This window comes from Thalassophryne amazonica, chromosome 14, assembly GCF_902500255.1.
Source record: "Thalassophryne amazonica chromosome 14, fThaAma1.1, whole genome shotgun sequence".
In the NCBI taxonomy this organism is placed as follows: domain Eukaryota; kingdom Metazoa; phylum Chordata; class Actinopteri; order Batrachoidiformes; family Batrachoididae; genus Thalassophryne; species Thalassophryne amazonica.
In genome coordinates, this window is record NC_047116.1 from 96,036,500 (window position 1) to 96,062,892 (window position 26,393).

The 26,393-nt window shown below is 39.7% G+C and overlaps 1 protein-coding gene across 1 annotated transcript; it reads right to left on the reverse strand.

The window, feature by feature from the left end:
* Positions 1 to 562: 562 nt before the first annotated feature.
* Positions 563 to 18,746, reverse strand: LOC117524340 (gastrula zinc finger protein XlCGF57.1-like). The gene is made up of 4 exons (XM_034186099.1): positions 18,671 to 18,746; positions 14,307 to 14,437; positions 6,582 to 7,700; positions 563 to 588 (listed from the first exon to the last, which is right to left on the reverse strand). The coding sequence occupies exons 2-4, from the start codon at positions 14,422 to 14,424 to the stop codon at positions 563 to 565; spliced, it is 1,263 nt and encodes a 420-aa protein (XP_034041990.1). The 5' UTR covers positions 14,425 to 14,437; positions 18,671 to 18,746.
* Positions 18,747 to 26,393: the final 7,647 nt, after the last annotated feature.

The window sequence follows — 26,393 nt, forward strand, 5'->3', positions numbered from 1 at the left end:
CGTAGCATTACCGCCACCAGCTGGACTGGAGCTAGGAGGCTAACATCACCCTGCTCAGCGTGCCGTTTTCATTGGACTGACATCTCTGTTATTTTAGTACTGTGGGATAGCTGCTTGCGCATGCAGGTTGAGCTCGTCGGACTACTTTCTCCACCCTCAGTGTTGCCAGATGTACAATAATTATCGTATTTGTACGATAGTTATGCCCTCTGTATGATGTAGGATCAATAATGGGAAAAAATGTACGATAATTTCAGTTGGTTGTCCAAACACGCATCTCTCTCTGACTCCCAAGAATCATTTCGCAGGCGTTGCACTCAAGCGGCATCAAAGACACACCAAACACAGGGCTGCTGCTAGCTTTGGCCGGCCTGGAACAAAGTTATTTGAAAGAACACCCCCCTCCATACAAAGTAACGAGTTCCCAATTCTCGGCCCTGCCCCTCCCTCCCTGGGCCCGAGACAACTGACCTGTAATGTAGACTGTTTTGGCTGCACATGCGCACATACATAGCTTAGCCCACCCCGTCACCATCACTACACACAGACACAACTTTTGAGCCTAGCAGCTAAGCGAGAAGAGAGAAACTGTCAACACAACGTAAAAAGAAAAGTTTGTAAATTACGCTAAAATAGCTACGTTATATGCGTGTTGTTTGTGTACGATAATTTCTCCCAAAATACCATAATTTTGAGGTTTTGGTACGATAGTTGCATATTTCCTATCTGGCAACACTGTGCACCCTGCTCAGAGTGCCGCTCTGGTTGGAGCGACAACACAGAATGTGTCTCTTTGGCCCAGATTGATCTCTTTCAGTGCAGCTTCTTGTTCTGACTTTAACACCAAGTTAACACCCAAGTCTTTCATCGCCAACTGTAAATGGTCATCAAAACCAATCGTATCTTTCTATCCATCGTGTCAATGTTTGCAATGTGCTTGAGCAATAACAGGTGAAGTTGTTCATAAACTTTAAGTTTCTTAAATATTTATTACGGCCACTCATAAAACTTTAGTTATCTTTATAATTTTATTACAGGTAAATTTTAGAATTGATTTAGATGAGATACGAGGTCTGTTAGAAAAGTATCGGACCTTTTTATTGTTTGCAAAAACCATATGGATTTGAATCATGTGTGATTGCATCAGCCAAACTTGAACCTTCCTGCGCATGCGTGAGTTTTTTCACGCCTGTCGGTTGTCATTCGCCTGTGAGCAGGCTTTGTGTGAGCACTGGTCCAGCCCTCTCGTCGGATTTTTATTGCGAATAAATGTCTGAACGATTTGGAGCTTTGCTGCATCAAATTTTTCCAGAAACTGTGAGAGACCTCCAGGTGGACACCATTTGGAAAATTCATATGGCTTTCAGCGATGATTTTATGGGGATTACACAGACTAAGGAGTGCTCCAGCCAGTTTAAAGACCGCCCAGTGTCTGAGAGCGCGGCCCACTCCGAGCGCCGATCGATAGGCTGACACCCTGCTGAAACAACCAGATCATTTCCAACGTGAAGGCTTTGTTGATCCGGGACGTCGTCTGACTTCCACAAAAATGGCAGAAGACGTGGACATCAAGACTTTTTCGGCACATTCCACTGTTACAGGAGTTTTTTTCATGGAAAGAGAAGCGGAGGGATGCGCCACGGAGCCGCAAATGGCGCGGGACAAAAGCACCTCCATGTTGGTCTCACAGGATGGCTTTCAGACGGCTTTCGGTGGCTTTTCAGTCGTGTGACTATCCGAGAAATTGTGCATGAGCTGGACATGCCAGGACATGTCCTGTGAGGCTTCATCACTGCGTTGCTTTGCGCCATGCGGCTCCAGCGCGACGCGCGGAATTCTTTTGTAACAGACCTTGTATACTCATTATCTCACAGGAATATATCACAATTATATTAATTGGGGGCAGCACGCTGGATTAGTGGTTAGCACTGTTGCTTCACAAGTTCATGGGATCTGTTCGCACCTGTGGCCTTTCTGTGTGGGGTCTGCGCGTTCTCCATCATGAACTGGTTCCAGTTAATAACTGGTGTCAGTGAGCCAGAGCTCACCCGGGTTCTTCAACTTTTTCCCACATGATGCAGGTGAGGGAAATGATGACATACCCAACATAAAATTCTTTACCAATGGCTGTAAATTTTGAGTCATTTTAGCATTTACACTATTGTGTAAATACACTTTTAAATGAAACCTGAAGTTCCAGGTGAAATGATTATAACAGTATGTCAACTGTACTGGGTGACACTAATAGAAATACATTTTGCTGGAAGATTTTTGCTGTTGAGATTCTCTTCCAAAATTTTAATGATGACGTGTAAACTTTGTGGAATGCTGTCTTGTTTTGATTTTTTTCCCCACAGCATCTATGCATGGAAAATGCCAATTTTTTTTAGTGAATTTCATTTTTTGTTTTTGAAATGACCAAATTCAAAACTTAAAAATTCTGCAATGAACAGTGTTTTGATGAAAAATTAATTATATATATATATATATATATACACACACACACAGTAGTGTTCAGAATAATAGTAGTGCTATGTGACTAAAAAGGTTAATCCAGGTTTTGAGTATATTTCTTCTTATTATATTTCCAACAAGACCAAGCATTCATGATATGCACACTCTTAAGGCTATGAAATTGGACTATTAGTAGAAAAAAGTAGAAAAGGGGGTGTTCACAATAATAGTAGCATCTAATGTTGACGCTACAAACTCAAAACTATTATGTTGAAATCGCTTTTTTAGCAATCCTGTGAATCACTAAACTAGTATTTAGTGTATAACCACAGTTTTTCATGATTTCTTCACATCTGCAAGGCATGGCGTCAACTAACTTGTGGCACGTTTCAGCTGTTCTTACACTCCCAGATTCTTTAACAACATTCCACAATTCATTCACATTTCTTGGTTTTGCTTCAGAAACAGCTTTTTTGATGTCACCCTACAAGTTCTCAATTGGATTTGGGTCCGGGGATTGTGCAGGCCACTCCAAAGCATTCATTTTGTTGGTTTGGAACCAAGATTTTGCTCGGTTACTAGTGTGCTTGGGGTCATTGTCTTGTCGCATACCTGGTATGTGATATATAGGCCCAACACCATAGTAGGAGAAACATGCCCATATCATGATGCTTGCACCACCATGCTTCACTGTCTTCACTGTGAACTGTGGCTTGAATTCAGAGTTTGGGGGTCGTCTCACAAACTGTTTGCGGCCCTTGGACCCAAAAACAACAATTTTACTCTCATCAGTCCACAAAATATTCCTCCATTTCTCTTTAGGCCAGTTGATGTGTTCTTTGGCAAATTGTAACCTCTTCTGCACGTCTTTTATTTAACAGAGGACTTTGCGGGGGATTCTTGCAAATAAATTAGCTTCACACAGGCGTCTTCTGTCACAGCACTTACAGGTAACTCCAGACTGTCTTTGATCATCCTGGAGCTGATCAATGGGTGAGCCTTTGCCATTCTGGTTATTCTTCTATCCATTTTGATGGTTGTTTTCTGTTTTCTTCCACACATCTCTGGTTTTTTGTCCATTCTAAAGCATTGGAGATCATTGTAGATGAACAGCCTATAATTTCTTGCACCTGTGTATAAGTTTTCCCCTCTCCAATCAACTTTTTAATCAAACTACGCTGTTCTTCTGAACAGTGTCTTGAACGTCCCATTTTCCTCAGGCTTTCAAAGAGAAAAGCATGTTCAACAGGTGCTGGCTTCATCCTTCATCTGATTCACACCTGTTTGTTCCACAAAATTGACGAACTCACTGACTGAATGCCACACTACTATTATTGTGAACACCCCCTTTTCTACTTTTTTTTTTTTTTTTTTTTACTAATAGCCCAATTTCATAGCCTTAAGAGTGTGCATATCATGAATGCTTGGTCTTGTTGGATTTGTGAGAATCTACTGAATCTTCTGGTACCTTGTTTCCCATGTAACAATAAGAAATATACTCAAAACCTGGATTAATCTTTTTAGTCACATAGCACTACTATCATTCTGTACACTACTATAATTAATATATATATATATATATATATATATATATATAAATAAATAAGAGAGAGAGTCACTATGGCTAAATTTTTATTGTTTTCCCAACAAAACAATTCACAATTTCAAATTTTGTGAGGAAGAATTGTGAAGTCTTTAAATTATTCAAACAAACTCATTTGAATCAAAAATCAATCAAAAAATAAAAAACATTTTAGGTAAAATTTTACCCAAAAGAAGTCCATATTTTTCCTAAAAATGTATAATTTCTTATTCTCAAAAGAATTGTGAACAGTGTTAAGATGAACTAAACAAAACCATCAGAATTAAGACCTCTCAAAAACTGTAGGCAAATATGTATGCAAATATTTTTACAAAAAAAAAAAAAAAATTCAAAATTCTGTGAGGAAGAATTGTGAACAGTGCTTTGAGGAATCAAACAATAACATTCTTATCAAAACCCAACAACAACCAAAGAAGGGGAAAGGATTTTAAGTCAATTTCAGATTTTACCCCCCAAGATGTCCATGTTTTCCCCAAAATTAAAATTTCTAAATTAAGTCATTACAACATTCAGAGAATTAGAAAGTATCTCAGCATGCAGCAGGACTCCTGACACAGACACGCCATCACGCATCTCGATGCCTGCTATACCTTGCTGGTAGGTGAACAAACATGAACATCCAAACACATCAGACCTTTACACTGTCTTTTAGTCCAAAATTTTGCACCTCATGGACACTTGGGTGACCAGGGATTGCCTCAAGGTATTTCTTCAAGTGGGTCTTCATAAACCCTGTCGCTCCACCACAACTAATATACGTTTCTCTTTCTTCCAATGACCATGTTGTTCGTAGGTCATTTTAAAGGTCTCGGTATTCAGGCATTTTTTTTTTCCTCCCCTTTTCAGCCCTATTGAGGCCACAGTCGTTGGCGACTGTTACATTGATAATTTTGCCATTTTCTCTTTTGTGCTCCACATGACAGTGTCAGGTTTTATTGCACCTCCTTCAATATGTCTTTCTGCTGAGATCTCTGTCGTAGAAGATGGTTACATTTCCGTTGGACGAGACCGGTGCTGGCTCATGCTCCCAGATGTTTTCCTTTACGTCCAGCTCCATTCCGTGCATGCTTTCCAGTGTAAATATTTACAGATCTCCTTGTGTCGGGATGTATAATGTCGTCTGCCCTAAGGGTGTGGCGTGCTGATTTACACTCCCAACAGCTTTATGATAGAATCAGCATTTGTCATTTTGCGAAATCCCTGCCATTTTTTTTTTAAAGCCATTTGTTAGAAGTCCCTGATCTTGTGCTCCAACTGGAATTCTTTCTCCATCAAAACCAAGTTCTCCAATTTTTTTTAGATACTGTATTGATTTATGTTTATCTACGTATTCTTTTTCAAGCTCTTCTTGGAATCGTGGTGAGAGGTTGTCTCCTTGGAAAATCCCTCTATACTTGTACATCTGGATTATTTGTCCCTCTGTGTTGTTTAGGGTGATAGTAGTTTTCCACTTGGGTCATTAGGAAAGTTCTAAGCACCTTATTATCCCAGAGCGTGGCATGCTGTCAAATGCCTTTTTGTCATCATTCCGTACTAATACCCCTGTCAGACGAGAGGCCGAATGCCGTCCAAATGAAAGTTTGGCCCACATTCTGGAAATGTAGAGGTGCATTCATGAACGTCGGACAGCATTCTGAGAGCAGTCTAAACAGTGGGGCAGATTCCTGTGGCTGCTCTGAATATTTTACACGAGCAAAACAGCTAAGGTGGAGAAAAAAAAAACTGACAGTCGGCGTGCAGTCTGACCGCAATCTAAATATTCGTACAGCACGAAAATGGCATTCAAAGCATTCTGATCATGTTCAAGGAACGGTTCGAAATGATACGCCATTTCAGACCCTGGTCGAATAGCCTGACTGTGCCTGAACGCACCACTCGCACACCTTGAGTACTGCCGGATTAGATTTCCTCCACCTGCATCGGACCTCACTCACACACCAAAGCAGCTGCATTTGTCATATTCTCACTGTATTTTCACAGCTGTCTGGGTAATCCTAATGTGTTCTACCAACATCTGTAACGTGTACAGGGGCTTAACATTCACCCCGATGTCAGGGTGCTGCCATACAAGACGCTCACTACACACCGGGAGCAACAGGGGATTAAAGACCTTGCCCTGTCCTTAGTGATTTTCCAGTGGGACTTGAACCGAGGATCTTCTGGTCTCAAGCCCAACACCTTAACCACTAGACCATCACCTCCCCTAAGTGCACAGATCAATTGGGGCGGGTCACAGCACAGTCTGAGTAGTCACACAGCTGCCACAATTCATATTCCCAGGTGTGGCACAAATTATGGCTTTTTTTTTTTTTTACATTCCATCTGGGTTGGCTTGATTCTTGCCAAGTGTGATGGGGCTAAGCATTCTCTCTGCATCCATAAAGTAGTATTGTGTGACAAAGTTGTGTCTTTGGGTGGTAAGTCACCCTCTTGGTATGTTTTTCTGACTGGGGCAGTTGTGGTTATACTGTATGAATTATCATGTGTGTGTTCAGGTGGCTCTTTTGTCCAAATCGCCGACCACATTCAGAACAGCCAAATGGTTTGTGTCCTGCGTGAATTATCATGTGTGTGTTAAGGTGGCTCTTCAGTCCAAATCTTTTACCACACTTAGAACAGACAAATGGTTTTTCTCCTGTATGAATTATCATGTGTGTATTCAGACTGTTCTTTAGACCAAATCTCTGACCACATTCGGGACAGCTAAAAGGTTTTTCTCCTGTATGAACTATCATGTGTCTGTTGAGATTGCCGTTTCGTCCAAATCTTTTGCCACACTCAGAACAGCCAAATGGTTTTTGACCTGTATGAATTATCATGTGTCTATTCAGACTGCACTTTAGTCCAAATCTTTGACCACATTCAGAACAGCCAAATGGTTTTTGTCCTGTATGAATTATCATGTGTCTGTTCAGATTGCACTTTCGTCCAAATTTTTGGCCACAGTCCGAACACTGATATAGTTTCTTTCTCATGTGTGTCTTCAGAGTGCCCTTTTGTTTCAGTCTTTTACCCCCATTAGTACAGCTAAATGATTTTTCCCTTGCTTGCCTCCCCTTGTGTTGCTCTAAGTTGTTCATGTGACCAGATGCTTTTCCATATTCAGAGCAATTAAATTGTTTCTCAACAATGTTGCAATTGCTTGAACTAACAACATGGTTATTTTTTTGACAGTTAAAACCAGACCAAAGCTCTCTGGTCTGTTTCCAATCATAACTGTCATCTGTATCGGTTTCAGAACTATCTGAACTCCTGCCATACGTATCTAGTTGTAAATGACTGTTTAGACCTGAGAAACTGGCTGGTTGTGGTCCTTCATTGTCCTCTCCTTCCATTTTTGTTATCAATGTTCTGTGTACAGATGAGCTGCTGGCTACAGGCTCAGTGTCTGTGCTCTCATCACTTTGGCTCTGAGGAAGCTGTGATGTCTCTGGTTTTTCATGATCATCATTTTCAATCTTCACAGTGACGGCAGTGAAACCAAACATGGTGAGATCTGCCTCCTCCAGCTGCTGAAGTTGTACTCCCTGCTGACCTATCCACAGCTTCTCTTCTTCTTTGATGTTCTCCTGGTCATCATTCAGATTCCATTCCTGGTGTTCAGGAAAAAATTCTTCTTTACTCACCAACAACTGTTGCATGTCTGCAAAGAAACAATTAAGTTCACAATAAATGTTAGAACAACACATTAAAATAAAGTACCAGAGTGGTGAGTTTGGCCTGATGACAGTAAGGTAACTGCACTGACAGAAGTGATAAAGTGAAAATGTACATCAGGACAATTTGTTTCACATTCACACATACAGTTGTATGCAAAAGTTTGGGCACCCCTGATAATTTTCCTGATTTTCCTTTATAAATCAATCATATAGCATATGAACACACTGATATTTGAGAAGTGAAATGAAGTTTACAGGATTTACAGAATGTGTGCAATAATTATTTAAACAAAATTAGGCAGGTGCATAAAATTTGGGCACCAATGTGAAGTTGGGAAATGAAACCTTCCCCTTAGACTTAAACTTAATTAAATAAATTATTAATAAATTAATTGCCCCTGGTGGGATGAATAAAGTTGTCTAAGTCCTTGAATTATAGGGGAAATTTCACTTAGAACTATGACAGATGAGCCTCACAGCTCTGCAATAGTATTTAATTAAAATCCACGAAAATAGGGATGTCATCCAACTACTCCTCGAGGAGGTGGACTGGTGTCGCGGTCTGATCGGTCCCCCTGCCTTCACTGTGCATGTGTCATTTCAGAGTGTCAGCAGCGATTAATCAATTATTGCCTCATTTCTGCTTAAAACCGCACTTTAGAATGATTTAAGAGCTTTTACATTGAGCACTAATTATTGAAACACAAAATTGGTTTGGTAAGCTCATTGACCCTTGACCACCTTCCACAGGTGAATCCAATCATGAGAAGGGGTATTAAGGTGGCCATTTACAAATGTTTCCCCTCTTTGCATCTCTTCTAATGAGTGGCAACATGGTAGCCTCTAAACAACTCTCAAATGACCTGAAAACAAAGACTGTTCAACATCATGGTTTAGGGGAAGATACAAAAAGCTACCTCAGAGATTTCAGCTGTCAGTTTCCACTGTGAGGAACATAGTGAGGAAATAGAAGACCGCAGGCACAGTACTAGTTAAAGCCCTACGAGCCAGGCCAGGAAAAATCTCATCTCACAATACACGACCCCATCCATCCTCCCTTCAATACGGTGCAGTCATCCTGTCCCCGTTGCAGAAGAGCACCCCCAAAAATGTTTCCACCCCCATGCTTCATGGTGGGGACGGTGTTCTTGGGGTTGTTCTCATCCTCTAAACATGGCGAGTGGAGTTGATACCAAAAAGCTCTATTTTGGTCTCATCTGACCAAATTACCTTCTCCCACGCCTCCTCTGGATCATCCAGATGGTCACTGGTGAACTTCAAATGAGTCTGGACATGTGCTGGCTTGAGCAAGGGGACCCTGTGTAACCTGCAGGATTTTAAACCATGACGGCGTTGTGTGTTACTAATGTAATCTTTGCAACTGTGGTCCCAGCTCTCTTCAGGTCACTAATCAGGTACTCCCGTGTAGGTCTTGGCTGATTCCTGCCCTTTCTCAGAATCATCCTTACCCCATGAGGTGAGATCTTGCATGGAATCCCAGACTGAGGAAGACTGACAGTCATCTTGTGTTTCTTCCACTTTCTAATAAATAATCATAACAGTTGTTGTCTTCTACCAAGCTGCTTGCCTTTTGTCCTGTAGTCCATCCCAGCCTTGTGCAGGTCTACAGTTTTGTCCCTGGTGTCCTTAGACAGCTCTTTGGTCTTGGCTATGGTGCACAGGTTGGAGTGTGATTGACTGTGTGAACAGGTGTCTTTTATACAGGTAACAGATTCAAACAGGTGCAATCAATACAGGTAAAGAGTGCAGAATAAGAGGACTTCTTAAAAAAAAAAAAACTAACAGGTCTGTGAGAGACAATTCTTGATGGTTGGTTGGTGATCAAATACTTATTCTATGCAATAAAATGCAAATTAATTCTTTTTTAAATCATACACTTTTTTAGATTGTCTCTCACAGCTGAAGTGTACCTATGATAAAAATGACAGACCTCTACATTCTTTGTAGGTAGGAAAACTTGCAAAATCAACAGTGTACCCAATACTTATTTTTTCGACTATAAAAGACTGGACAGCTTTGAATTTTTTAAAAAAAAAATTAATGACAAGAAAACTAATGTGATGGTTTTTAGTGGCACCACTGGTACCTGCTGATAGATCTGGGTTCCCTGGCCCAGTATATGAGCCCAACCATAACAAATCTAGGGGTTAAAGTGGATGCAGATGTGAAATTTGACAGTCATATCAGGGCCATTATCCAATCAAGCTTTTTCCATTTGAGGCAGCTACCCAAAATAAAGCCAGTTCTTTGGAGGCAGCATTTTGAAATGTTAAATGGTAAATGGACTGCATTTATATTGCACTTTTCCATCTGCATCAGATGCTCAAAGCACTTTACATACTAATGCCTCACATTCACCCCCGATGTCAGGCTGCTGCCATACAAGGCGCCCACTACACACCGGGAGCAACTAGGGGATTAAGGACCTTGCCCAAGGGCCCTTAGTGATTTTCCGGTCAGGTTGGGATTTGAATCGAGGATCCTCTGGTCTCAAGCGCAATGCTTAACCACTAGACCATCACCTTTGAGACAGTAATCAATGCCTTTGGCAGTACTTGGCAGAATTACTGTAATTCACTGTACATGGGGGTTAGTGCATCTTCCATCACCCATCTACAAATGGTAGAGAACGCTGCTGCACATCTTTTAACAGGTACTCGTAAATACAAGCACAAATCACCCATTTTAGCCTCACTCCACTGGCTGCCCATACATTTTAGGATTCATTTTGAAATTCTTTATAAATCCCTGGATGCGCTTGCCCCGCCCTCCCTCTCTGAGCTCCTACACTCTTATAAACCCACCCGCTCTCTCGGGTCAGCTGTTTAGCTGCTCCCGAGTGTCCCTAAAACTAAGTAGAAGCTCAGAGCGGGCCGCGCATTTGCTGTTGCAGCTTCAAAATTATGGAACAACCTGCCTCAACAGATTAGACCAGGGGTAGGCAACCTGTTCCAGAAAGAGCCATGAGGGTGCAGGTTTTCTTTGCAGCCACTGACTCCACCAGGTGATTTCACTGATTAACTGATTCCATCTGCTCAAAGTGATATTAATCAGTAAAATCACCTGGTGGAGTCAGTGGCTGCAAAGAAAACCTGCACCCTCATGGCTCTTTCTGGAACAGGTTGCCTACCCCTGGATTAGACAGACCTTACCTCTGTCTGTTTTTAAATCCTGTCTCTTCTCCTTGGCCTTTGACATTTAGTGAGACAATGAATTCATGCATTTCTTTTATTTTATTGTTTTTATAGTATGGTTGATGTTTTTATTCATGTTTTATGGCTTTTAATTAGTTTAGTTGTATTTTGTCTATAATTTTATATGAATTATGTCTTTTATGATGATTTTTATTTTCTGTACAGCATTTTGGTCCACTATGGTTGTTTTAAAGTGCTTAAGAAAAAAAGAATTGGTTAGTTGGTATCTTGCAGGTTCATCTTTTCTTGATCCAAAATAGTTCCAAATGACTGAAGGGGATTTCTTTTTTGCAGCCACTTAATCTTTTTCAGTTGTTCTCTCCCCTTCATCACTCACTTTTCAGCTAAGGCTTTGTCTACACAGAAAAGGAACTTTCCCTCGACAATATTTTTCTTTGTGATTTTCAGAGAGCGTTCCGTAAACATGGCAGCGGTTCCAGAAATACCTCCTTCCAAACAAATCCACTGAAAATGCGTAACAATTCTGTAGTACATATGCCAGGCCTGTATGTGGCAGTGTAACACTTCCACAAAAAAAAAAACATTAGAAGATGAGCGCATGTGCATAACTAGTGTAAGGACTTAATCAATGTAGCAGCACAAGGCTAGAACATTTTAAAACAGCAAACTAAATGTAGTGTTTTAATCTGAACTGTTTTGTCCTTTCAGTTGGTTTCATAAACGCAGTGTGTGGAAAATTATCAAGAGAAGACATCCTTGTTTTGGATGCTGTTTGGAAATTGCTTGTTTTTCCCAGTAGATGGCAGTGTTCGGTGTTCACGGGGGTGGGGCTGGTGATGAGAGCAGCTAATTTGAATTTCCCATAATGCCTTGCAGTACATGTGTCTGTTTAATGCTCAAATCGTCAGGAATTAGTGCATTACTTTAAAAATATGTGCAATAGGGCAATTCTATGGCAACGGAATTACAACAGTAGCAAAATCTGGACATATGGCATCTAACCATGAGAGATTAGCTCAGATTGTAATTCCATTACTGTAGAATTGCCCAATATCATATTTTAACTTTGTAAAAATAACAGAGTTACCATTAATTTCGCTCAACTGTCCAGAATTAGTTGGTTTTAAATGAAACCATGAGTGAAAGGTGCTTTGCACTTCATATCTCCTGCCCTCTGTCTCAGTATTGACATGTTGAAAGTAAATGACTTTTTTTTTCTTCATTGTGCTGGCAGCTGGTCTGTCCCCTTTCACTGGGGGAGGACTGAGCTTCTCACAGCGGTCCGTTTATTGCAAAGCACACAACAGGAATTAACATGTAGGATTTTAGGTTTTACAGATGTTTCTGGTGACACTCCACATCCCAACAGCCAGGGGCTGTGAGCACGGACCGGGCCGCCTGCACTCGACCACCACCCAGTCCTCTCTGCACCCGACCCCCATGGCCCCCTCTGCAGGTGGTGAACCCACAGGAGGGCGGGCCCACATCGCTCTTTCAGGCTGAGCCCGGCCGGGCCCCATGGGTTAAGGCCCGACCACCAGGCGCTCGCGCACGAGCCCCAACCCCAGGCCTGGCTCCAGGGTGGGGCCCCGGCTCCGCCATACCAGGCAACGTCTCGGCCCTTGATTTTTTACTGGTCATGGGAGCTTCTGAACTGCCCTTAGTCTGATCCGTCACCTAGGACCTGTTTGCTTTGGGAGACCCTACAAGGGGCACAAAGCCCCTGACAACATAGCTCCTAGGATCATCCGGGTATGCAAACTCCCCCAGCATGATAAGGTGGCAGCTAGAGGGGGAGATGCTTTGCCCTCTTCAGGTCGGTGGAGTGTCCTTGCCTCAAGTGGAGGAGTTTAAGTATCTCGGGGTCTTGTTCACGAATGAGGGACGGATGGAGCGTGAGATCGACAGACGGATCGGTGCAGCATCTGCAGTGATGCGGTCACTGTATCGGACCGTCGTGGTGAGGAGAGAGCTGAGTAGGGGGGCAAAGCTCTCGATTTACCGACCGATCTACGTTCCGATCCTCACCTATGGTCATGAGATCTGGCTCACGACCGAAAGAACGAGATTGCGAGTACAAGCGGCCGAGATGAGTTTCCTCCGCAGGGTGGCTGGGCGTTCCCTTAGAGATAGGGTGAGGAGCTCGGTCACTCGGGATGAGCTCGGAGTCGAGCCGCTGCTCCTCCATGTCGAAAGATTTCTTATAAACTTATATATAACTATAACTTATAAAGGAAACATTTATAAGTTCAAAAAGAAATATAAAGAAATTATGTTAGCACAGTACACAAACGAGTAAAAATGTTAACAGAGTTAGTAAGAAGTGTAGACGATTGTATAGACATTGAACAGTATTTGGTGTATGACATTATGTCAGTAATGATCAGGGTGCAAGACTATTTGTAATTGCTTAGAAGGTAAAAATGTGTTAAACTTTAAATGAATTGAAAATAATGGAATGCCACTGATGCAATTGTTAGTACCTAACTATATTCTAATGTAGATATAAAATGTAAATGTAAATATGAAATTGTTCTATTCTGTTTAGTTATGTTATTTTCTGATTTCTATCTTATTTGAGTGTATTTAACTGTGGATGGTAACGGGTGTAGGGGGTGGGCGTTTATAAGCTTTTGCTTCAGCCCATGCCCTTTCGGCTGCACCTAATTTGAGAAACTGAGTTATTGTTGTATTTTTCTTTTGTGTTTTTTTTATGTATGTTAGTAAGAGTTTATGTTGGTATTTTGTTTTGTTTATGTGCGTGCTGACTAAATTCATTCATTCATTCGAAAGGAGCCAATTGAGGTGGCTCGGGCATCTTTTCCGGATGCCCCCGGACACCTCACTGGAGAGGTATTCCGGGCATGTCCCATCGGGAGGAGGCCCCGGAGGAGACCCAGGACACGCTGGAGGGACTACGTTTCTCGGCTGGCTTGGGAACGCCTTGGGATTCTCCCGGAGGAGCTGGGGGAGGTGTGTGGATTGGGAGGTCTGGGCGGCTTTGCTTAAGCTGCTGCCCCCGCGACCCAACTCCGGATAAAGCAGAAGAAAATGGATGGATGGATAGATGTTTCTGGCTGTTAAGCTTTACTCACTATGCCAGCAAAAAAAATGTTGGCGGACTGAAAGTTAGCCGAACTAAATTTAGCAGAAGCTAACTGGTCTTCTGATGGATTTCAAAGTTATCGGAAAAGCTAATCCTTTAATAAAAATGTTAGCTTCGCTAATTAGCGGTCAGCGGAACTGTGCCCACCACTGCATATAAGTATAAACAAACTCAATGGAGGAATATCAAAGAAAATATTTGAGAGTTCCAACATGTTAGAAGGTATCACAAACACAAACAAAGCTGAGTGAACAAACCTGTTCTGTAGAAGTGATTTTTAGGATTAAAAACAGCATCCAGCTCTTTACCTCTTTTGTTCTCTTCTTTTAAATGATATGTTTCTTCTGCCTGGTTTGCGATTGTTCCTTGATCAGCAGGTGTTAGCTGTAGTTTCAACATGTCTCTCAGCTGCTGGACTTCAGACATGCTTGTAGAAAGACTTTAAAAAACACAAAAGAGAGAGTCAATGACCAAGTGGAGGAAAGACTAAAAACAGGCTCATGTAATCATCTGCTGCTGCTCTGCTGTCCAGGCTGAAGAACCACAAGTGTGTGACAACACCAAAATGCCCCTGTGTGGATAACTGCCAACCTTTTATCTCTCCTCTCAGAGCTACGTTGTCTCTTGGGCAGTTAATTTTTTACCATGCATGCGATTGTGGTTAGCACACCCTACAACAACACAGCTTCATGGCATGTACCGTCTGCTGGAACCAGGCCAACACATGAATGAATTTGTTTTCAGCGGCTCTGCCATGGCAAGGCAGCCGGGGGGGGTTGGTTGGGGATGACTTCCAGGCTGCATGGGCAGTAAATGCCTGGGTGTCCGCGGATGATGTAAACCATACTAGATTTGTGTATTCACTATCTACACATGCAAAAAACCGGAAGCTTATTCTGTACTGAATTTGCGCTTTCTCTACGCAATGTCACAACGGTGAGAGCTGGTTTCAATTTATGGAGAAAAACCCACCTATAAACCCGATTTTTTTTCCCTCTTTCTTTGGACATACATAGATAGCGACTGTACAAATCTGGTACGGTGTAATCTCAGTATGTATTTTCCCCTCCTTCAAAATTTTATTTGGCATTTCAAAATACAAAAACAAACGTGGTATATAAATGCAGATAACTGACACAAAATACAACACAATCCTTAATGTAACATTGAATATATCAAACCTTGTCAGTAAAAAGAAAGAAAGAAAGAAAAAACCCAAAGAGATGTAAAACGGTATTTGACACAGCAAACTCATCCAAGGGCTATTAGTGATAAGTCACCAAGGTACTGCAGCGTATATTCACTTTTCTTATGTGTTAGCGCCAGAGTATTTGTATACAAATTAAATTCTACCAGAAATATTTGAAAACTCAGAAGAGATTTGGAAATTATCATTTTGTGTATGTAAAATTTGCCAATTAGCAACACAAGATTAATTACAAAAGAAAAAGGCTTATCATTATATTCAAATCTTGTAATGGTATCCTTCAAGCCAACTGCGATGGTATGTCCAGTTTTTTCATAGATATATTTTTTTTAAATGTTATTGATGATGATATATATTTTTTTAAAAATCTCCAAAATGTAGATGACACACGGCAAATACAAAATAAATGTGAAATTGTCTGATTCAATCCTACAAAAGGTGTATTTATCATCTATGTCAGTGAACCTGGAAAGTGTGTTACTGCAAGGATAAATGTTGTGTAGTATTTTGAACTGAAGTTCTCTTATTTGACATGAAATGTAAAACTGGAAGGAGCACAACCATGTTTTCTGTCAATTTATTTTGCCTTCCAGAAAAATTTTCTTTTGAGGGAAATCTTGTTATAGCGCTGAAGTGTATTCCTAACATGTTTGTTTGTACATTTTCTGACAAGCATATCAATCCCCCCAGTCATAAGGTGTTTGAACCTCAATCTTTTGATAAGTTAGATGACACTTCATTAACTCAAGCAAACTCTGAGGAATGGCCTTTATAACAGAAGCAAATTATTTGTATTTGATTGGAAATGATTTTGTTTTTAAGACATTTCCATAACTATGAAGACTGCCATTACCACCAAATAAATCTGAGAAAAAAAAAAAAAAAAAATATATATATATATATATATATATATATTCTTTTCAATCCAGTCTTCCTTGTATAAAGTTTTGTTTTTGACAGCAATATTGCCATTGTTCCAAATTATTTCCTTGTGTGGAGAAAAGTTATGCACATGGCATAATTTCCATGCTAATAAGCAAAACTGCTAACTGTAACTGATACAAAATTTCTTGGTGTGGTTTTTGATGATAAACTGTGCTGGAAAACGCATATTAATTTTGTTAAATCTAAAATGTCAAAAGCCATTGCAATTTTGCATAAAGCTTGAGATTTCATTTCCCAACACTCATTAACTATTCTATATCATTCATTGCTCGTTCCATATATGACCTACTGTATTGAAGTTTGGGGAAATACATATAAAACTAATACTAATCCAATATTTATGTTGCAAAAGAAAACTAAGAATTATTTGTAACAAATCATATTGTGAGCCAACAAATCCATTGTTTGCTTGTTTACATATTCTAAAATTCTGGGACTTGGTTGACTACATTACAAATTATGTATAAAGTTAAAAATAAATTGCTGCCGCAACATGTCCAGGATCTGTTTAAACTGAGGAACTCTAGTTATAACTTGAGAGAAATTTTGTTGTTTGAGAAATTGAAGATCCAAACTACTGCAAAGAGTCACTGTCTGTTAAAGGGGTTAACAACTGGAACAACTGTCCTGACAACATTAAAGTACTTGACACTTTGGTGGGCTTTAGGAGACATTATAAGAATGATAAAATTTCTTGTTAGTTGAAGACTTGGGTTTATTGTTTTTGTTATTGCTTCTGAGATTGTGTGTTGTGCGACAGTGTTTGTCTGGTTGTATTCTGAAAATTGTGTTTATGGTTGCATGCTTGTATAAATGTGTGTATGTAATTCTTATTTTTAGTATAAAAATGGCCGAAAGGGTGCACTCACCCTTTCGGCCACATGGGATCTTTGTAAAGTTGTTTTGTTGTCGAACTGTGTGCTGAATAAATTCATTCATTCATTCAATAAGGCCTACTGATAAAACTTTGAACGTTTAACTGGTAATTTAATGACGGTAAAATTGCAACTTAGCTAAAAAATTTCAGCCCACCTACCATTTTAAATAAATTGTGTAGAATAAAATACCACAGTGACATTGGTTTCTCCAAACATTTCTTAAGCCATTTGATTTTAAAGGTGGAACTTAGATGAAAGAAACCCAAAAGTTTTATTTTAACCCACCCCCTGCTAGGGACGAAGACAAAAAAAAAAAGAAAAAGAAAAAAGTCCATAAATTGTTCTTTTTACAGGTGCAATTGATAGAGCATGAAAAAACAAAGAAATTGACACAAAGATTGTCAAGATTGGTTAAGAAATAAGGAAGTTATGGTAATTTTAGTCTAAAAAAAAAAATTACGATCAATTACGCATGGTCATTTTCGTGTTCTCGAAACTGCTCTCTCAAAATTGAGGATGCCTTTTTTGAGATGGTGTTTGTCCAAACAAAATGTACAAAGAAACTATTTCTCTCTTTACAGAGTGAATCATTTATAAAAAGTGATAATGCAGGATAAACCAACGTTGACACACCTTCAGCTTTTGACAATAACACTCTCCCAAACATGGAGAGGTCTCTTTGTAACCACATATCAAAGAAGGATTTTGCGTTTTTGATTCTCAGGGGAAGTTAAAAACCTCTCTTGGAGATGTTTTTGTTATATGAATCTCTAAATATTTGAGATTGTTTGACAGGAATATATTAACATAAATTGCACAACAGTCTCATAGAGACATAATTCAAGATTCTTTTATTTGTCCCCAAGGGGAAATTTGTCTTGGACACAGGCAGCCACATAAACTACACTAACCAAGTACAGACATGACAAGACAGACCCAGACAATACAATCACATTCGAGTACATTTGTTTAATGAAGCTGCTGTAATTTAAGAAATTCATCAAATGTAAATTAAGAAATTCATCAAAAATATCGACGCAAATTGCGAAAGTGTTTGCTTCTTTCATCGTCCATCCACCTCAAGTTCAAAGCGCTGTTTTCTAAGCGAGGCGGAAATAATTGTACGCGACACCGGACCTTTAGCCGCATATGGTGCGGGTACTGACATATTTGCGCATTCTGATTGGTCGGTAAGACACCCTCCGTATCTTCAGAACGGTCTCTGTAAATACGGGTCCGTATAAAGGAAGGTGACTGTCACGTTCGTGTCAGTCACTGTCATGGTGACGTGACGGAGCTAAGCTAATGTTAACGGACGCGATATCCGCCCAGACACTAAGATCATCCAGTGTCCGTAACGTTTAACCCCCCCAAAAAGTAAGAGCCTGCTCTAATTTACGAACACGACTCTTTAAGAGGACCACCTTGCCTGACAGTATCACACAAAACTAAAATATACCTTTGCGCATTAAGTAACCGCTGAACCGAGTACAGGAAGTTAGCGCAGGCTAACAGCAAATAAGATAAACTAACTACTCTTAAGATTCACACAGGAAAAGAGCAGTGACTTTCTTATTAGTGAAAGTTGACGTTAATGACATTAAAGTGCAGGTAGTTAAACTACAACAGAAACGATTACGACCTTTTGTTAAACGGAGGAGCGTCACATCATTCATCAGCAGCACCGGAAGTCCGTCCGAGAAAAACATCCGACTGGAACAAACAGCCGCAGATTTAATAATAATAAATTGCTGACATGTATTAATAAACCATTGAGTGGCTTCTGCATGTCAGATCACGGATTCGTTCGTCCACAGTGTCAAACACAGTCACCATATGATGAAACTACTGAAGCTGTGACCGTTTATAACAGACCTATTTGTCTGTTAAACAACGACTATAAAATTATGGCTTTACTATATGCCACAAGAGTTAAAGAGGTTCTTGACACAATTATTGATGAGATGCAGTCAGGCTTTATGAGGAAGAGACACATTTCAAATAATATTAGACTCATCTTAGACATTCTTGACTATTCTGATTTAGTGTCTGATGATAGTTTTTCCCTCTTCTTAGCTTTCTATAAGGCCTTCAACACTATAGAACACCAATTTAGCTTTCATTCTTTGGAAAAGTTAGGATTTGGCACGTTTTTTTGTAAGGCAATTCAAACATTATATGCTAATGGAAATACTTCTATCAAAATGAAAAATGGCACAACCCCGAGATTTAATGTGAAACGAGGTATTCGCCAAGGTTGATCAACCTCCCCTTAGTTATTTCTGCTTTGCACACAAATTGTCACGATCCACATCCATAATAGTGCTGTCCAAGGTATTTCTATTGCAGGTAGAGATATCATTAGTCAGCTTGCTGATGATACCACGTTGTTTTTGAAAAATGCAAGTCAGGTATGTGTCACTCTGGATGTAATTAAGGATTTCTCAAAAGCTTCTGGCCTTTATCTAAACATTAACAAGTGTGAATTATTGCCTATAAAAGACTGTAATATACACACTATCTGCAACAGTCCAAGGAAGAAGTTACATATTTAGGGATTCTTATTTCTAAAGAACAAAACACACGATGCTCCTTAAATTTTACTCAAATTATTAGGAAAACTCAAAGGAAATTACATCAGTGGCTGCAGAGGGATTTATCCCTGAAAGGCAGAGTGTTAATTACTAAGGCTGAAGGAACATCAAGGCTCATATATGCAGCTCTGTCTTTACATCTAGATACCAAAACCACTAAAATTATTGATCACATGTTGTTTGACTCTATCTGAGAAAATCGTACACACTATCTATCTATCTATATATATATATAAACATGTTATGAATAATTATGAAGCTGGTGGGCTAAATTTTCTGTACTTCAGTACCTTAAATAATACATTTAAAGTTAATTGGGCTAAGCATTTTCTAAAAAAAAATCCTTTTTCAATCTGGAATTTTATTCCTCAACATATTTTCTCTCGTTTTGGTGGAGTTTAATTGTAATTACAACGTGGACAAACTCCCTGTAAAATGATCTACATTCCATAAGCAGGTCCTCTTAGCCTCGTCTTTGATTTATAAACATAAATTTTCACCGCACAGATATCTCATTTGGAATAAAAAAGACATTTTATATAAAAACAAATCACTTTTCTTTGAGAGATGGGTACAGAATCAGATTGTGCCGGAGAGTCAGCTGCTCCATAAAGGAGGACTGTTGCTGTCAATATACAACTTTCCAGTTACACCAAAAGAATTTAGTATTTGATGCAATCCCATCAGGCACTATAATGCTCTACACAAAGTGGTCCTCCTTCGACCCCAATCTTCCTTCCCAATCCAGCTGATTCACCAGTTGGAAAAATTTGCTTTTCACAACATTCTTCAAGAAATAGCAAAAGAAACCTTTCAAAAAGATATTGTCTGTAATCCATCTTCTATGTTTTACTGGAATCCATGTCAGTGAGATCAACTGGAAAAAAGTCTGGATGATTCCTCATAAAAACCTGATAGTAAATAAAGGAGGTGTCTTTTAGAATCATTCATAGATATTACCCAGCCAATCACTACATGCTGAACTTCAAGAAGGATATAAACACAAACTGTTCCTTTTGCAAGGGTCACCCTGAAACAGTTGCTGCACCTTTTTTTAAGCACTGCTCACACACATGTAAATTTTGGCAAGATTTCAGTAAATTTATCATTGACCATGGCTGTAGAGATTTGACTTTATGATGGGAGACTGTCATTTTTGTTTTTGTTTTTTAGAAAATGTAAGATCAATTCAACAGCAGAAAACCTAATTTTGTACCTTTCCTTAAAAAGACTGAACAATATGTTAAACTAATTTCTAAATCAAGTAACCAAAAGGCGATAAAAACTGTCACTATATGTACCTCCTTGAATATTTTTGTTCGATACCCCTGGGCTTTCCTGTCGCAGTTCTGTTTTCTATGTTTGTATACTTTGGGTGAATTTCACTACAAAGAAGTCCATATGTTCCCTAAAACATATAATTTCATATTTTCATGAGGAACAAGCGTGAACATTGTTTAGATGAAGCCAACAAAAATATGATAATCAAAATCCACCAAGAACCAAAGGAAAAAGCATTTTGGGTGAATTTCAGTTAACCAAAAATAGGAATTTTCCTCCAAAAAAATTTAAATTTGAAAATTACATTAAAACATTCAGGGGATCAATCGGTATCTCAGCATGCATCTGGAACCCTGACACAGACATCTCACACCTCGACTACTGCAATACCTTGCTGACACGTAAACCACCATGAACATCCAAACACATCAGACCTTCACACTACCTTCTTTATCCAAATCATTTTCCACACAGAACCAATTTTTTGCCCTTAAGTTTTAATTTCTCTTGGATTTCATATTAGAATGCAATGGGCCCCATACCCATAGTCTATAGTTGTATCCTAAATATTGCTGGCATTGTATCCGAGAGCTCTCTTTAAGATGGTGACTGTTCCCTTATATGCTGATAACTGCACCTTGTGGGCCTCAAGGTATTTCTTCAGATAAGCCCTGTCACCTTCACCACAACTGGTATTATATCCATTTCTTTGAATGACTTAAGTTAATTTATTAAGCTCACCCTGTGGCCAGTCTACTATGCCAAACCCATAGGTCACCACTGATATTACAAACTGGTTTATGGCTGTGATCTTATTCTATGGTGTTAAAGTCTGACTGGCAGATCTTTTTAAGCAGTTTTGATATTCTTGTGTTTCTTACTTTCTTGTGTTCTCTTGTAGCATTTTCTTCTATTCCCAAGTATTTGTATGTGGAATCTTCAACCAAATCTTCAATATAGCTCCCCCTCATCCAACTGTATGTTTTCTGCTGCTCCCTTCCTACCTTTTGTAACTGTGAATTTAGAACATTTATCCAGTCCAAATTCCATACCGATGACCACAAGCCAACTGAGTCTATGCTCTGAGTCTGCATAGATTTTTAAATCATTCATGAATAGCAGATGGTTCACTATTTTTTTAATTTTTCCTTCCTCTGCCTCTACTTAGGTTATACCCGATATAATGTTCCTTCCGCATCTTGCTTCTCTGAGGTTGCTTGCTTGCGTCTGCTTCTCTGATATGTTTCCTCTGAGGTTTGTTACCAACTGTAAAGCCTTGCCCCATCATTGTGAACTGTATGTTCGAGTGGGATGGCCTTCTTTGTCCACCAGGAGGTTGGGACATTGGTATAGTTAGGCTACTGTCCTCCTACATCTATAATTTGATCACATGAAGAAGTGTTGATTCTTACTCTGTGTGTTTAAATGACCATTTGTTGCTCTGTGTTCCATTTGCCCGCACAGAAATTGGGGAAAAAGTGCTTTTGTTTACTCTGTTTCGTCTACATGGAACATGATGCAAAAAGACTGGAAATTAACTGAACTTATTTCATTGAGCACTTTTAAGTCCATACAGAGGACTTGAGATAACTTCTTTATGGCCCAGTCACACGGCACACGACGATTCCTGAACGAAGGGGAAAAAAGTAAAAAAAGTCACAATTCGTTGAGAAAAGGTGGACGGAAGAGCTTTATCACCGAATAGCCTGGGAAGCAAGAGCGCAAAAGGGACGAAAGAGGAACTAAACAAAACCGAAGATAATGATCTCAACGCTTCAAACTAAACATACCTGGAGCCACAGCTGGAGCAGTGTGTGTCTGCATCTGAGTTCCAGGACTCGGTGCTGGGACGGAGCCCATAGCGCCTGAGTCCTGGAGAAACTGCAAACAGAAGCTGTGGAGATCTGTGTGCATGTCCGTGGACCATCTGCTCTGGTTCCTAGTCCAGAACAAAAGAATATATATATATATATATATATATATATATATATATATATATATATATATATATATATATATATATATATATATATACAGTGAGGAAAATAAGTATTTGAACACCCTGCGATTTTGCAAGTTCTCCCAATTAGAAATCATGGAGGGGCCTGAAATTTTCATCTTAGGTGCATGTCCACTGTGAGAGACATAATCTAAAAAAATTCAAGAAATCACAATGTATGATTTTTTTAAATAATTTATTTGTATGTTACTGCTGCAAATAAGTATTTGAACATCTGTGAAAATCAATGTTAATATTTGGTACAGTAGCCTTTGTTTGCAATTACAGAGGTCAAACGTTTCCTGTAGTTTTTCACCAGGTTTGCACACTGCAGCAGGGATTTTGGTCCACTCCTCCATACAGATCTTCTCTAGATCTTTCAGGTTTGGAGTTTCAGCTCCCTCCAAAGATTTTCTATTGAGTTCAGGTCTGGAGACTGGCCAGGCCACTCCAGGACCTTGAAATGCTTCTTACGGAGCCCCTCCTTAGTTGCACTGGCTGTGTGTTTGGGGTCATTGTCATGCTGGAAGACCCAGCCATGACCCATCTTCAATGCTCTTACTGAGGGAAGGAGGTTGTTTGCCAAAATCTCGCAATACATGACCCCATCCATCCTCCCTTCAATACGGTGCAGTCGTCCTGTCCCCTTTGCAGAAGAGCACCCCCAGAGTATGATGTTTCCACCCCCATGCTTCACGGTTGGGATGGTTTTCTTGGGGTTGTTCTCATCCTCTAAACATGGTAAGTGGAGTTGATTCCAAAAAGCTCTATTCTGGTCTCATCCAACCACATGACCTTCTCCCATGCCTCCTCTGGATCATCCAGATGGTCACTGGTGAACTGCAAATGGTCCTGGACATGTGCTGGCTTGAGCAGGGGGACCTTGCTGCCCTGCAGGATTTTAAACCATGACAGCATCATGTGTTACTAATGTAATCTTTGTGACTGTGGTCCCAGCTCTCTTCAGGTCATTGACCAGGTCCTCCTGTGTAGTTCTGAGCTTTCTCAGAATCATCCTTACCCCACAAAGTGAGATCTTGCATGGAATCCCAGACCGAGGGAGAATGACAGTCATCTTGTGTTTCTTCCACTTTCTAATAAATAATCATAACAGTTGTTGTCTTCTACCAAGCTGCTTGCCTGTTGTCCTGTAGTCCATCCCAGCCTTGTGCAGGTCTACAGTTTTGTCCCTGGTGTCCTTAGACAGCTCTTTGGTCTTGCTATGGTAGACAGGTTGGAGTGTGATTGATTGAGTGTGTGAACAGGTGTCTTTTATACAGGTAACAAGTTCAAACAGGTGCAATTAATACAGGTAAAGAGTGCAGAACAAGAGGGCTTCTTAAAGACAAATTAACAGGTCTGTGTGAGACAGAATTCTTGCTGGTTGGTAGGGGATCAAATACTTATTTGCAGCAGTAACATACAAATAAATTATTAAAAAAATCATACATTGTGATTTCCGTTTTTTTTTTTTTTTTTTTTTAGATTATGTCTCTCACAGTGGACTTATTTTCCTCACTGTATGTGTATGTGTATATATATATATATAGAGAGAGAGAGAGAGAGAGAGAGAGAGAGAGAGAGAGAGAGAGAGAGAGAGAGAGAGAGAGAGAGAGAGAGAGAGAGAGATTTATAACAGAAAACTGTCAAAACAGGGAATAAATATAAGTGTAAAGATGATTGACTACAACCCCTGGCAATAATTATGGAATCACCGGCCTCGGAGGATGTCCATTCAGTTGTTTAATTTTGTAGAAAAAAAGCAGATCACAGACATGACACAAAACTAAAGTCATTTCAAATGGCAACTTTCTGGCTTTAAGAAACACTATAAGAAATCAGGAAAAAAAAATTGTGGCAGTCAGTAATGGTTATTTTTTTAGACCAAGCAGAGGGAAAAAATATGGAATCACTCAATTCTGAGGAATAAATTATGGAATCATGAAAAACAAAAGAACGCTCCAACACATCACTAGTATTTTGGTGCACCACCTCTGGCTTTTATAACAGCTTGCAGTCTCTGAGGCATGGACTTAATGAGTGACAAACAGTACTCTTCATCAATTTGGCTCCGACTTTCTCTGATTGCTGTTGCCAGATCAGCTTTGCAGGTTGTAGCCTTGTCATGGACCATTTTCTTCAACTTCCACCAAAGATTTTCAATTGGATTAAGATCCGGACTATTTTTTGACCCTGTCTTTTTGCAAGGAATGTTTTCACAGTTTTTGCTCTATGGCAAGATGCATTATCATCTTGAAAAATGATTTCATCATCCCCAAACATCCTTTCAATTGATGGGATAAGAAAAGTGTCCAAAATATCAACGTAAACTTATGCATTTATTGATGATGTAATGACAGCCATCTCCCCAGTGCCTTTACCTGACATGCAGCCCCATATCATCAATGACTGTGGAAATTTACATGTTCTCTTGAGGCAGTCATCTTTATAAATCTCATTGGAACGGCACCAAACAAAAGTTCCAGCATCATCACCTTGCCCAATGCAGATTCGAGATTCATCACTGAATATGACTTTCATCCAGTCATCCACAGTCCACGATTGCTTTTCCTTAGCCCATTGTAACCTTGTTTTTTTCCTGTTTAGGTGTTAATGATGGCTTTCATTTAGCTTTTCTGTATGTAAATCCCATTTCCTTTAGGCGGTTTCTTACAGTTCGGTCACAGACGTTGACTCCAGTTTCCTCCCATTCGTTCCTCATTTGTTTTGTTGTGCATTTTCGATTTTTGAGACATACTGCTTTAAGTTTTCTGTCTTGACGCTTTGACGTCTTCCTTGGTCTACCAGTATGTTTGCCTTTAACAACCTTCCCATATTGTTTGTATTTGATCCAGAGTTTAGACACAGCTGACTGTGAACAACCAACATCTTTTGCAACATTGTGTGATGATTTACCCTCTTTTAAGAGTTTGATAATCCTCCCCTTTGTTTCAATTGACATCTCTCATGTTGGAGCCATGATTCATGTCAGTCCACTTGGTGCAACAGCTCTCCAAGGTGTGATCACTCCTTTTTAGATGAAGACTAACGAGCAGATCTGATTTGATGCAGGTGTTAGTTTTGGGGATGAAAATTTACAGGGTGATTCCATAATTTATTCCTCAGAATTGAGTGAGTCCATATTTTTTTTCCCTCTGCTTGGTCTAAAAAAGTAACCGTTACTGACTGCCACAATTTTTTTTTTTCCTGATTTCTTATAGTGTTTCTTAAAGCCAGAAAGTTGCCATTTGAAATGACTTTAGTTTTGTGTCATGTCTGTGATCTCCTTTTTTTCTACAAAATTAAACAACTGAATGAACATCCTCCGAGGCCAGTGATTCCATAATTATTGCCAGGGGTTGTATATCAGAGCAGTAAATTGATCAGTCCGTGTGAACGCGCATTGACTCTCTTGAGTTGCCTTTAATTTTATTTCTCTTAGATTTCTTTTTTTTACAGAGTGCAATGGGCCCCAAACCTGGGGTCTATAG

Bases quoted from the DNA above. Each gene is read 5' to 3' on its own strand.
- LOC117524340 (XM_034186099.1), bottom strand. From the start codon at position 14,424: ATGTCTGAAGTCCAGCAGCTGAGAGACATGTTGAAACTACAGCTAACA. The intron at 7,701-14,306 runs GTAAAGAGCTGG...GTTTCTTTGCAG, and splicing joins AAAAGAAGAGAACAAAAGAG to ACATGCAACAGTTGTTGGTG. The intron at 589-6,581 runs GTGGTCGGCGAT...TTGTGTTGACAG, and splicing joins ACCATTTGGCTGTTCTGAAT to TTTCTCTCTTCTCGCTTAGC.